Source organism: Rhea americana, unplaced genomic scaffold (genome assembly GCF_003343005.1).
Source record: "Rhea americana isolate MKP2758 unplaced genomic scaffold, rheAme1 scaffold_222, whole genome shotgun sequence".
NCBI lineage: Eukaryota > Metazoa > Chordata > Aves > Rheiformes > Rheidae > Rhea > Rhea americana.
Window position 1 is genome coordinate 1,466,718 of NW_028186337.1, and position 13,909 is coordinate 1,480,626.

Sequence of the window (13,909 nt, forward strand, 5' to 3'; positions counted from 1 at the left end):
GGGCAGCCCGGGGGCCGCCCGCGGTAAGCTAACGCCCGCCGTTCCCTTGCAGAGGACGGCCGAGGGCAGTACATCTCGCCGTTTCACGACATCCCGATCTCCGCGGATGGCGGTGAGGTAATGGGGGCGGCGGGGCTTCCGAGGGGAGAGGCCGGGCCTCAGCCCGCGCGGGCACCGACGGTAACGGGGGGAAAAAAGAAAAAAGAGGGGGGGAAAAAAGAGTCGTCATTGCATCACTGCAGCCTTGGGGCATATGGATGAGGTTCGTGCTCGCGTTACGTCCACGCACTTGCCAGTCCTAGCCGGAAACTCCTGCGGTTGTGGGTTCCGGGTTCCCACGCTGCTCGCTTTGAGCAGCACCTGAGCGACGGGTCGCTGGAGCGCCTGAAGAGCCAGGGCCCTCTGCCTCCTCCAGCAAGCCGCTGCCAGCCTCAGGTGGAAGGACGCGGAGGAAAAGAATTAAGGGAAGGGATCTCGCTCCGATGTCCTTTCGTTAGCGCAGGATACGAGGATAATTGTGTCGGACTTGCCCGTGAGGTCACGCGAAAACACTTTGCTTTAAAGAAGAAACGGTTTTGCAGTTAACTAAATGCCGTGTTCTTTCCTCTGGAGGTGTGTGTTATTGCTGCACAATGTTTCAGGCTTGGGTTTTGACTGTGTTGAGGTTGCGCTGTGCTGCTAGCCTGCAATCTGCTCGGCTACCGARTAGAAGATGAGAACATTAAATTCTAGAGACCTTTTGCCTTGCAAAAAGAGCAGCTTGAGAACCTGCCACCTGCAGTGAYGCAGAGTTTTTATGTCCTTCCGGCAGCCAGCAGTTTGTCAAATTAGGCTGTTCTAAACCACCATCTAAAATCTTCAACTGTGGGACACCTAGAAAACCATGGCAGCTAGTCTTCGGTTCTCACTGAACGTTTTTTAGTGATAACTTGGGCTTTTTGGCAGTGTATCTTCCTTTTATAGGTTGACTTTTATTTTAAGGAGTACTAAAATGTCCTGCAGCTTGAGAAGCCTAGTGGAGGGTACTGAGCTAATGAAAGTGATAAACTGTAGGCTCTTTGAACCTCTGACAACCTTTGAATCATGCTATAGTACTTCCCTAGATGCTTGCAGGAGTCCTGTGCGTAAGCTAAACTGTAGCTGAATGAGTCATTCCATGCTGTCATATTTGGACAAGATCTTGAATTCCAGTGTGAGTGAGTCCTTCCTGAGATTCTTTCTTCATCTTTGCTATAACCTACTTTGGATTTCTTTTCTTTGTATAGTGCAAGGTGAGCTGTAGGAGTCATCCATCCAGTTGGGTGCCAACAGGGCTTGCATTTATTTGTTGCTTCTAGTTTTTTGGAGGGTACTGTTGAGGTGGGCGTAGAGAGGATGTGAAGAGCAAGTGCTTTACCAATACGTAGCTTGGCTACGTTAGTCCTCAAGTCAGTATGTATGTTTTCCACCTCCTCTCCAAGTTCTGAGAATTCCTGTGAGGAGAACAGAGGTATAACGTATGTTATGAAGGGAGAGCCACCTGATGCCCTGTACAAACTCCTCGCTGTCTATAATCTTTCTCCCAGTAAAAATACTGTAGGAAGAARTATTTGCTCACCGCAAGATGAATACACCCTACTGTCTTGAGGGTGTCCAGATAGTACAGGGTAAGGGAGTCCATTAGCTGGCTAGCTCTTATTACTGTAGGGGTATTTCCTTCTCTGCAGAAACGTGGAGTTACAGGCTAGTTACGGGAAACAAAAGAGTAAACAGAAGAGTTTGCTCTTGAAAGGGAGCCTGCCTGCTTGAAGACAGTCAATTTAGCTTTGCAGTGGGGTTGTTAGTTTGGCTTTGAGATAGGGTTCTCAAAATACTCTCTGTCAGGAAATCTGAGGTGGCTTAGAGCTGCTCAGAAGGGAAAAGACAGATTGTAATTAAGGATAGCAGCAAAGCAATTTCTGTGGTTGATTGGGAAACCAACTTTCAAAAACAGATGTCTGGAAGGTAACTCGGGCAAAGACAGTTCAGACAGAACTGAGCTTTGCAGATGATCACAAAATAGGGTGGGAAGGACCTGAGGGATGAGGAGGTCTCRGTGGATTAGTAATGATTAACAAATGAACTGGACTACTGGTGACCTTTCAGGCACTTAGTGCGGCTTGCCAGTGCCTCTGTGCCAAGTCATTTAGAGTCACCAGTATTGTGAAGGTCGCTGGCTCCAAAGTTGCACAATAGAACTGATGGCTTAGACCTCTCTGTGGCTGGAATGCCTCTCTGGGAGATTTTTCTTGTTACTTGCTACCTTATTAGCAGCTGTGATAGGGAACTCAGCTTAGAGAAAAAGGTTACCTTACTCTGTCTGGGCTCCTTGATCTTTATCCTTATACTTCTAAGRCATTTGAGAGGATTGCAGAGTTGTTTTTAAGTCCAGGGCTGGGATATGCTAGCCTTATCTGTACCTGTGTGCCTTGTCCTCCTTGTAGCATTCTAAACAAGTGACCTTGGGCTGCTCWCTGGATATCCTCAACCAAGGCGGATCTGTCCCTTGAACTGTTGGGGGGAAAACTGTGAGYGTAAGCTCCTAGAAACTTCCCTTGAGCGTTTCAAAGGTGCTCCTCCAAGTCACTTTTCCTTGCCTACAAAGCCTTAAGTGTACTTTCTATCCAGTCCTAATCTATCTTATTGCTCTGCTTACATTATGTAAAAATTACATGTATATTGTATATGTTATTTTAATATTGTATTAATATTGTATTGTATTATTAGTGTATTAGCATTTTAATATTGTGTTTGTGTATGTACATGTATGTGTGTATACATGTGTGTGTATATATACACACACATATACACATGTGTACACCCTTTTGCATTTAAGTTGGGAATCAGCGGTCACAACTGCCCCCCTGCAATTAAGGGGATGTAATAAACTTGTTAGGGAAGGGTGTGAGCAAAGTCAATGACATAACAGCACTGATTGCACAATAAGCGATCCAATTATGGTGCAATACAGGTGGAAGGGATTTAGCATGTCTGTATTGCCCTTTGCAATGCTAATACTGCTTAACCTGGAGATCAGRAAACTTGTTGATGCTAGGGAGCAGGACTTGACTTTTTGTTAAAAGCAGTAATCTCTTTAAAARGCRGATGCTAAGATGTGAAAGATCTTGYTCTCCTGGGGAAGAAGGGGCGCGGACACTGAGTTCTGAAAAGTATTGCCAGCCTAGCTGGAGTCAATGKGAGATATTTTCAAGTGTCACTCATAAACTAGATACTGCAAGAGGTTGTTCTATTCCACTCCCTCATAGCTCCCATATCTCTTACACTATGCCCTGAAAAAAAAAAAAAGTCTGCTTTTGTAGGAGAGATTGCTTGGGGAGGGGAAGCTAGGACATGTTTTCCAATATCAAGGCAGTTTGACTACAATGTTTTGTATTGATTTTCTTTGTGTTCAAGTTAGTATGTAGATAGCTGTGTTAATAAATAGATGTCTTACTCTTGTAAGTATTGTCTGTTCTACATTGCCAGAATTACTTTTGCTRTAGAAATTAAACACTTTGTATTTAATGAATGTGCCTAAAACCTCATTTTGTTAAGCCCAGAACTGTTTGTATGCAGCTGGATTTGATTTGATTTAAACCTGCTGTTTTGTGACCTAAAAATATGGTGGAGATGTTCATAGGTTGCAGCTGATAGAAAATGTGTTGGTAGCCTACARTCTAGCTGGTGTTTTGCATGGGATTAAAATTAGTCCAAGTGATGATGTGACTAACTGGACTGTGGGACTTCCATCGTATGTCTCCAAATTGGCACCGGAAGAAGCAAAAAGTTACGGTTTTCATGCAAAGTACTTATGTGTGTGTCTTAAAGTGTGGTCTTGAAATTCCTTCCCATTAACTGATATTTTTGCTTTTTTCAGAATGTGTTCAACATGGTTGTGGAAGTACCTCGATGGACAAATGCTAAAATGGAGGTAACTGTATTAAAATTCCTACCCTAAGTATTCAGACTGACTAATTTATTAATCTTTGGCTTTGATTCTSTCCTCCTCACCCTCACTTCCACGTTCTGAAAAAGAGTAGCCTGGTATTTCTGGCTCTATAATTTACAAGAAGATAATTCACTTCTGCTGAGTAAGGCCTTCCAAAACCTGCAATATTGCAGACGTCGTGTCAAGGAAGTTTCCAAGACACAATGCATACTCCCTTTGTAAATATRTGTTTAATACTAGAGGCATAATATTGAGGCTGAGACTTGCGGAAAAGTCAGAATAATTTGATTTTCTTTTGTGACTTCTGATTAAAGCGGCATCTTAAGAGTCTCAACCTAATTTCTGGTTCTGACATTAAGTCTACTGAAAACTGAATCTTGGGAGCTGGAGGTGCARTAGGAAATGTCTAGTATTTACTTTTGGCCTCAGTGGTAGCTGTCGGCCTCTGGGCTTGTCAGTTAGTAGTTAATTTCATTAAATTGCTTAGATTTTCTTCGCAAGCAGAGTGAAGACAGATTTTTTTTCAATTTTTCTTCTAGATCGCAACAAAGGATCCCTTAAACCCRATTAAACAAGATGTGAAGAAAGGAAAGCTGCGTTACGTAGCTAACGTGTTTCCCCATAAGGGTTACATCTGGAATTACGGTGCCATCCCTCAGGTACTGTAGTGAGTCTRTCTGGCTCATTCTTTCTGGTGGGGGACAGGGCTGTGTATTAGCCATCGAGACCATCTTGGTGAGCTTGCCTGTGTCTTTAATTACTACCAGTTTAACAACGAAGATCAGCTGAAAGGCTGATGTGGAACATAGGTGCAGTTGCAAATGATACAATCTTGCCAATAAGGAAACTTGCCAAGAGAGCAGTGATAATTTTRAGCAGAAATCTGAAGAGGCAGGCTTGCAGCTAATACTGTAAACAAACTGTCGGAAACTTTAAGGATGAGCAGCTGCTGTTAGTGAAGTTTCGCTTCTCTGCTTGACTTTGGCYGCTTAGCAATTCCGTGGGACGGTAGCTTGCAGGTCCTTGCCTTCGGATGAAGGAAGCTGTCGCTGCATAAGGAAGATGAAGCTTCACAGTGGGCATCTGGCAAGGCAGTGTGTTCTGATCCTGCCTGGTAAAGCAGAAAGAGCCAAAGTTTTAAGCTAATGGTACAGGGTCTGGGTGTCCAGCTCCCGAGCTGACTCTTTACAAGTGAAATAGCAAATTGTTTTGGACTTTGTATGTGGACGATGAAAGCCTGAATAGATCTGTAATATCTACTGTAATATCTTAATAAGCTGTAATATCTTTCCAGTTTTTGGCATCTTATTTTTCCGAGTCTGGAAAACCTCTGAAATACATAGCGCAACTCACGCGCTGTACTATGATAGATGCCCAGTTCTCACTGTTGGAACTCAGTGGCRGAGAGGCACTCGGAAGTCCAGAGACCGCGTGAGGCAGAAATCTGCAATTGCACAGACAGGCTTTCTCTGGAATAGCTGGCTGGAGGGACCAACAGAGATGGTGACACCTAGAAACAGTGCTCTTAATTGACTGATGTCTGCTGGGTGCATAGAAACTTTGAGCAAGGGCGTTTGCTTCTGATGCTCTTTAAGGCTTGAGGTTCCTTTAGGGAAATAAATTCCATCAGTGAGGGTGGAAACACTCTGAATTTTCCAGTTGTGGTCTTGGTAGCAGTACATATCAAGTGTTTTCTCTAAATGTGTTCGTAGCTTCTGGTTGGAGGACTAAAAATAGTTTCAGCTTTGAAACAAACATAGGAATACATATACATCTCTGACTAAAGGTAGTGAGCAGCCAAAATCCCAGGTCTGTGTCCTTCTGAGCAAAAAACCTTCAAGTGAAATCGAGTGGGATCTTCTAATCACTCTTAAGAAAAACTTCTTCAAGAACATGTCTGCTTTCTTCCACGCTGCTTCTGTGAGCATTCAGACTCTCTTGCAACTTTTGAAAGGCCTCCCAGGTCTGAGACTGAGGCCTGTATTTGCCCAAGAACGGTTCTGTTAGTATGGCTTTACTGTTCTTTAGGCTTAAGCTGTTTTACAAGAAAGGTGAGGTCCAGTTGACGAGCCTAGTGGAGAGCTACAGAAGTGTTGTTCTATGCCTATGGCCTATGAAACTATACCTATGTAAAGAGAGAATTAAGGAGTCAGAGATGCTTTTGTCTGAATGAGAGTGGAGGAAATACAGGTTTTCGCATGTATAAAGTGTTGCTGCAGAGTGAGAATAAATCAGGATTGAATTGTTTGTCCTCTCTGTTGTGAGCAGGACAAGTAATAGGCTTAACCTGAAAATCCTCTGCTCCGGTTTAAACCCCGGAGAAAATCTTTTCCGTGGCCAGGGTAAAGTATCAGAGTGATTTGCCTGGGAAATATTACCTACGGCTGGTCTCGCTTTTTGTTGAGGGGGGTGAGCCAAACATCTCAACATCCCTCCTCTGTGATTTGAAGTTTTACGTGATAAAACATCTTGGCTTGTGCAATAATAATTTCTAGGTCCTACATAGAGAGTTTTTCTCTGAATTCTGAATGCATGTGCCGCTCCTATCAAGCTAAGTAGATTTTCAGAGTTACTTTGGAGTCAGTCTAACTACTGGGAAAAGTTCTTCTCCCCTACTAGTCTCTCACAGTTTTGTGGATTGAGGTGGTGGTTCAAGGTTAGACTGTTTTCTACTTGCATGGATTCTGGAGTCTGTTTCTGTGTGCAGGATTATGACTTTTGATGCCTTCTCTCGGTTGTGTGCTACTAGACCCAAAGAGGCTTGCGCTTCGAGGGCAACCAACTTCCTTTAGCACTACGCACATTTCGGTACGTTTCCCTTGGTTCTTCAGATGCATCATGAGGTCAGGACTGTAGTTGTGTCTCAGCACGCGGATGTCTGGGAGGAGCATTCAACAACCTTACGGTTAGGTGTTCCTTATGATGCAAGTGGACACGCCGTCCTTTCACTGCTGATCAGAAATGTGTGGTAAGCAACTGTTTCGTTAGGAGGCATAGCTCAAATACCTTCTGCAATCCCGTCTTCCAATTTACAAAATAATATGGCTTCAGTTGAGATACAGTAGGATACTGGGTAGCACAGGATATGTGAGGTTATTATTACTGCTCTGGTATAAGTGTGTCTTTTAAATGTTTAACTAGAAGGAAACAATACACCCTCTCTCTCTTCCATCTCTCTTGAACAGCTATCTGGAATTCAGGAAACTTCTGTTAAGAAATGAATAGGGAGAGGAACAGGCAGGCAGCCAAATCAATGAATGTTCTTTATAGATGTGAACTTCACCTTTATGCAGCTGTTTAACAGAAGAGGAAGTCTGGAAAGATGTTTTGTCTGGAAAGAAGGTTTGTCAGTGGGAGGGAGAGGCTTACCCTTGGCAAAATAAGAAGTTTTAACTTAGATTAAAACTGCATTTGCAGACACATGTAAAATAGCAGCCCAAACATCAGAACTGAAAGCAAGTGTGCAGTGGGCCATCATCTGTATCCTCAATGCGATCTCTTCCAAGAAACAAACCTCCTTTTTGTTTCCTCTTGAAACGTGAGAGCTCTTAYGAGGTTTGTGTGTTTTTTCCTAGACTTGGGAAGACCCAGGTCATAAAGATGAAAATACTGGCTGCTGTGGAGATAACGATCCAATCGACGTGTGTGAAATTGGAAGCAAGGTAATGCGCTCTAAAGGGTAACTGTCTTTTGAAACACGTAATTAGTATCTCTGAAGTCAGGTCGCTTACTGAATTCTTACCTCCTGTATCTTAATGTGATGTTTCCACTCTGTGGTGCTTCTGAAGATTGTTGATGAGATGTCAAAGTGTGAGCCAAGGCTCATGCAACGCTGATAAGCTACGGCTAATCTCCTGGTACGGAACTGCTTCCCGAACTCTAACAGCTTGCCCAAACCTGTGTTGCGCGTTCCTTGAATGCATCAGTACAGCCGACAAAGTCTTTTTTCCTGGCAGGTCTGCTCTCGAGGAGAAGTCATCAAAGTGAAGGTGCTGGGCACACTGGCACTGATTGACGAGGGAGAGACAGACTGGAAGATAATTGCTATCAATGTTGAAGACCCCGAAGCAGACAACTATAATGGTAAGTACCAGAAGGGAGGATACATTCCCGTATTTCCACTTCGCAGTTGAGTACCTTCAGGAAACTTTCAGGTCAGAATATTGACTTGCTCCTGCAATGTCGCAGAGTCAGTATACTCATCAAATGTGACACTGGATTAGGGCACTATCATCCTCTGCCAAAACAGTATCCTACTTTTTATCAGTAGTTATCCATCCTTTGCGCAGCCTGACAGTGAAGAAAAGGATGGCTGTTCAGCCAGAAGGAAAGGACTTGTCCACTAAATCTCTAATCAAAGCTGTTTAAATGTGTCTGAGCATCTGGTTGAAGCCAGGATTTAATCTGAAGATGAAACACTTAACTTCACTGTCCTTTGACAGGTGCTCACTCTGTGGCTTCAGTGTAACCTGAGGGGCAACTCAAAAGAGCAGGGTGATAACCAAGTAACTTCTGCAATTGTTGTCTGGCTAACAAGCCTTTTCTCCCTGGCTAGATATCAATGATGTCAGAAGGATGAAACCTGGATACTTAGAAGCTACAGTGGACTGGTTCAGAAGATACAAAGTACCTGATGGAAAGCCAGAAAACCAATTTGCTTTTAATGGTGAATTTAAAGGCAAGGTAAGGGCAGCGTTCTTTACTGTGAATCTGCGAAGGCCCCTTGCCCACAGAGTAAGCTCTAGATGTGTGGGGACGTGGCTGATGAGTTGCCGAGGCACTGACTTTCTGTAGGACTGGTGATAGCTGACTTAGTTCTTTCTACTATTTTTTCAGCCTACCTGTTCAGCTTGTTTCCAGACTGGTGCTAGCAGAAATACTAAGAGCAAAAGCACGGAGTTATCTCAGCACTCCTGCTTGATGTTACCAGTTTTGCCTCCTGATTCCATCCGTGTGGGATCACTTCAGGGCCAGGAGTTTCAGTCCTAGAACCAGAAGGGAAAACACCAGATTTTTCTGCTGTCCCTGCTGTGGTGCAAAGGCTGCTTGCCTTCACCCTTTGCTTTGCTTGCTTCCTGGCTTTGTTCCACTGAAGCCTGTTGCAAGCTGAAGTAAACTCCAGGAGCTGAAGTGCTTCTTTCCCTTATGTTTGGGAATGGAGCCATTTGCCCCCTTTGTATGCGTGACTCTGAAGCATGTACGGTAACACTTGTCAGGTATTCCCAGATACCCTTTGACTAAGGGTTCTGCCGTGGCAGCGTTATTCCTCTGCCTCCGCTTCTTTTCAGGGTTCAGTCAGATAAAGTCTGAGTGATCTAGTAATTCACTGCTCCTGAAAGGGAGAAATCCTGCTTTTGGGTCCTCCCTCAGGCCAGGTCCGGTGGGTTTCACCATACAGCAAGAGGTGTGCCGTTTTTGATCAAGTTTGGGTTTTTTTTCTGTGGTTAGTGAGTTGAATCTATTTGCAGGCTGTAAAAGCTCCAAAGGGGGTGCAGAGAAGCAGGAGAGAGCCTGGAAAGTCTGATGTGGGAAGGAAAGGGCAGGGGAGACAAGTGGGAGTCAAACGGGAGTGGACTTGTCCTCTTCAACAGGAGCAAGGTGTTAGGTTGGGTGGGCTGGACCATCTAACTGCCCCTCGGAATGGATGGAACTGGAACAAAGGCTGAGGCGGAAGGTAGGGGCGGGAATGTTGCACGTGKTCCTGCGCGTGTTCCTGCAGTGTTTTATTTGGCTTCGTCTGTGGTCTCAGACCAGGATATTTATTCCTGGTGTTCGTGTTAACAAAGGATTGGGTATGCTTCCTTCCCCAAGCTTACAGAATAATGCTCAAATATGTACTAGTTTTTAAGAAAAAAGCTGTGATATGATTGGAAGCAGGTTCATTTTTAAAAACTTGCAAAGCTGGATTAGGTGTGTGTCTCTTCCTGTTGATGTGCCCAGCGGTGGAGTGACTTGGTAGAGTGGAGGAAATGCCGCAGGTGGGTCAAGATCAACTAGTTGCTATAGACAAACCGAGTGGGAAGGGTGTGTGCGTGGGGGGAATTTCCTTTGTAGTGTAGCCCTTGCCTGAGACTGGAATATCTGGATTCGGTTTCTCTTGGCTTCAGACTCGCTAGGTGACCTTGGCGTATCCTCCCATCTTGAAGTTAAAACGATTCCTGTTATAAAATCTCCATTGTTTCAGCTGCTGCTCATGGAAGGCAAAGTCATGAAAGAGGTCTCTGATCACCTTCCTGAGTTAGAAACTATCTAAAATCAGCCTATAAATACTGGTCTGTCATGCTGCATAACTGATGGTCTGGGGCAAGTGGTCTACTATTTACACATAACGCAATGTTTGTTCTCATCTTCAACTTTAGGATTTTGCAGTGAACGTTATCAAAAGCACTCATGAACACTGGAAAGCTTTAATAGCTAAAAAAACGGATGGAGGGGAGATCAACTGGTAGGTTAACGCTTATGTTACAGTACGTATTGCTTTCCCCTAAACAAATGAGGCTGAAACTTGCTTTCCTGACCGTGGATGTGCTTTCTCTCAGGAGCTCACTGACTTTGCTAGTCTTCCCCTTAAATCTGGCAACTATAAGAATGTTTCTTAGTATTCCATTGTTTAATACTCGTGGAGGAGAAACTTGTTTTTCACATTCTCACAAGTAACCTTTCTCTTCCAGCACAAATCTGACTGTGTCAGACAGCCCTTTCTGCTGTAGTCAAGAGTGTGCAAAAGCTACTGTGGATGCAGTAAGTACAAATTGGTCYGAGTATCCTACCCCCAACTTCAGGGTCAGATGAAGTGATTTGTATGGTACCATAAACAGTCCTCCCTCTATAAATGGTGTTTTGAATACTCAGAATTTTTTGGATGGCTGGACTCGGCACCTGTTTCTGGTTTACATATGAAGATAGATGTAGAGAAAGATGTTCTTCAGGAGCCACCTTCTTGCTCTTAGAGTCATCTGGGAGGTGGAATCCAAAACAGGCTTTGTGTGGGGCTGAATTTCTGAACTATAGTTTTGCTGTCAGCTGTTTAAAGACTGTTTGTTTAAATATTTGACCTTTCGAGAGTTTCACAGTACAGATCATGCTCTTTAATTTAAAAGCCTGAAAAGCCAGGAAGCCTGACTTCTGCGAGACTGGTAGCCAGGGCCCTGCATCCTTTGCAGTGAAAGGCTTGAAGGYGGTGTAGTACCCTTATCCAGATTCAGGACTTACGTGAGTCTCCCTAAGCTTGTGAAATACTGTTGTTGGCAAGTTGAAAGCGGTTAGAGGAATGGGACAGGAGAATCAAAATGAAACTATCACCTCAATGTATGGAAGTGTAACTAGAAAAAACTTTTCCGCTTGTATTCCGTGAGCACATTGCGCATTGGTGGGGTCTTTCATTATTTTTATTTTTAAGAACAGGCTACAGACAAGTGCACAGACAGTGGAGCAGTAACTGTTTATGAACAGATGACTTTACAGTATGAAGGGAGTGGATTGCTGTTTGCGTTTAGGGCACAGCACCGCAGGCGTGTAGGACATGCAGAACGAGGAGGCTGAGCGGTGATGACGGGACTCGTGTTGAACGTGAACTTATTTTCTCATAGTTGTCCAGCACTGATTGCCGCAGACCAATTTATGCAGCTTAAATTTTAAACTGTGCTCAGTAAACATTTTGTGCATCTCTAAATGAYGTTTAGTGAGCTTCAGGTGTGAAGTTAACATCAATTGCTTTGCTAGTTGCTATCTGCTAATACTCTTGTTGTTTCAGGCGCCACCATGTAAAGCTGCCAACCCAATCCCACCTGAAGGTAAGTCTCAAAACCCACGTTACATTGCAAAGCAGTACTGCATTGTCATTCCATTCCGTCCTCAAAGGAATTATCAACAGGAAAATGAGGGTCTGAACTGATAGGTTCTGGCACCTAGGAAAGATGAAAGCCCTTGTCAGATTTACTTCTGTCAGTAATACTGTTTAATACCTTAAAAAAAAATCTACTGTTGCCTTAGTTCTTTATTTAAGTACGTAAGGCTGGCATAGGAGCAGTAAGCAGGAGACCTGAGATGCTATAGTTTGCTCCCAAAGAGATGTGGCGGGTCCTTGGAGCTGGAAGAAAAGCGCTTCAGAGGACTGAAGCGTTAACAATAGCAGCAGAGCGTTTTTACACCGGTACAAGGGAAGTGCAGGCGAACTGAAGAAGGGAAGTACTTYGTACTCAGAGAGGAGTGGTAGAAGCTGTTCATGAATTTGGTACTGCAGTTGCTGCTTAACTTGCTGATCAGAGTCTGTCACTGAAGTGTCATGTCCAAGCTGGTAAAAAGGCTCTTCGCACATATCTGAAACATGATGTATCACGTCGTAAGGCACAGCTCCCTAAGATGGCCGCAGCTGTGGGACAAGTCCTGAACAGCTGTCTGCCCTTCCTTCTGTGTGAGGCTGTGATAGGCACCTTGCGCGTGAAATCAAGATGTTGCTGTAACTGGGACAAGACCCAGGGGCAAGTAAGACCTAATGGCACTGTCTTGCGAAGAGCTGAGAACTCACAGTAGTATAGGCAGGGGACRACCGAACAAAGCTGTCATCTTCAGTCTCTTCCTGGGTAATGTGGAAAGAAATTGAGCGCATGTAATTGTGCGTTGCGTGCTGTTGTGGGAGTTTGCAGTAAAATGAGTCTTACCTCCCCGGGCTGGACAGCTGAGTGTTAGGGAATCTGAGCTAGCTCTGGGTTGCTGCCCTCACCCTGAATGAGTCATGAGCAGTTACTCCCTTTTCGAAGCAGCGGCAAACTGAGTAAGGGTGCATACCTCGGACAACCCGAGGAAAGCAAATACACGTGCAGGTATAAACTGGGCTACAAGAACCTTTTGGAAGTATAAAGAAGTTGGTGACATTAGCCAGTGGCAACCCCTGAATTAATACYGAGTTGGAGGCGATGCTTACAGTGCTGTGCTTGCCAGTTCACTCCAAAAGTTTTGCCGCTTTGGCTCACCTAGCGTTTATGAACGTGGCTCGCTGCAGTGGCACGTGGATAGGGCTGTGCCTCCCGCATGCCAAGGCCAGCCTATGCACAGCTGGCTGGGGGGACGGTGAAAAGACCCCCTTTAACACTCTGGTGCTGTAGGTGATGGAAACGCTCGCCTGCCCTGCACAGCAAGCAGGGGGGGAATCATGTTGTGAGGGGTATTGAGAAATGGTTCCCTGTCTTGGAGAGTGGTTGGTTATAGCTGTGAAAATGCCCTAAGAGCGGCATGAGAGSTAGGCCCTTCGCTCATGAGGAGTCCACCCCCTGGGCCCGAAGGAGCAGGACGAGGAGGCTACTCGCCTCAGCGCTGAGGCATTACAGCCAATTGCCGGGTACGAAGCAAATGAAGAGACAGCAGAAGCGTTTTGAATGCTAGGCCGTGCGGATTGCCCCACCGAAAGGTGCGGTGGGCTTCAGAGGAAGCACTGCAAGTGCCCACGTACAGCTTCCGTTGCCCTGGGAACTAGCGAGCGAGTAGCGGTTGGCCCAGAACCAGACGTGCCAGCGCTGCTAGGGAGGCTTGCAGTGTATGACTGTGTTTGATAAGTGTGTGACTAACTGTCGATTAAATCTCTCTTCCCCTGCTCAATACAGTTGACAAGTGGTTCTACTACCAGAAAAACTAAGGCTGAAYGATGCATGCTGAAACCACTGAGTTCTTCCCACCGAGAAACTACCACGTGCAGAAAATAGAAAAATAGCTTCAGTGTCAACAAGAAGACCTAGCCTGTAACTTATTCTGATCAGACTCGCATGTCTGTCCGCGGCGCGTGTGCTGCTGCGTCGGGGTCTCGCGGAGGCTGGGGGTGTAATGCGTAAAACCGGGTTCTGCCGGCCCGGCCGCGCAGTTCCCTTGTGCATCGCGACAAAAGCGCCGCTCGCGGCTCCACTGGTACGCGGCCTGTGCCTCGGAAATAAAAGCTGCCGGACCCTGCGC

The 13,909-nt window shown here is 45.2% G+C and overlaps 1 protein-coding gene across 1 annotated transcript in view; it reads left to right on the plus strand.

Moving 5' to 3' along the window:
* The window catches only part of LOC146595538 (uncharacterized), a 29,732-nt gene extending 15,826 nt beyond the window's left edge, over nucleotides 1-13,906 (plus strand). Inside the window, exons 6-15 of the mRNA XM_085305592.1 lie at nucleotides 29-117; nucleotides 3,896-3,949; nucleotides 4,507-4,626; nucleotides 7,543-7,629; nucleotides 7,924-8,050; nucleotides 8,523-8,650; nucleotides 10,327-10,412; nucleotides 10,639-10,708; nucleotides 11,721-11,760; nucleotides 13,567-13,906. Of these exons, the coding sequence (XP_085161718.1) occupies nucleotides 29-117; nucleotides 3,896-3,949; nucleotides 4,507-4,626; nucleotides 7,543-7,629; nucleotides 7,924-8,050; nucleotides 8,523-8,650; nucleotides 10,327-10,412; nucleotides 10,639-10,708; nucleotides 11,721-11,760; nucleotides 13,567-13,598 (833 nt within the window). The 3' untranslated portion in view covers nucleotides 13,599-13,906. The remainder of the gene's footprint in view (nucleotides 1-28; nucleotides 118-3,895; nucleotides 3,950-4,506; nucleotides 4,627-7,542; nucleotides 7,630-7,923; nucleotides 8,051-8,522; nucleotides 8,651-10,326; nucleotides 10,413-10,638; nucleotides 10,709-11,720; nucleotides 11,761-13,566) is intronic.
* The last annotated feature ends 3 nt before the right edge of the window (nucleotides 13,907-13,909 follow it).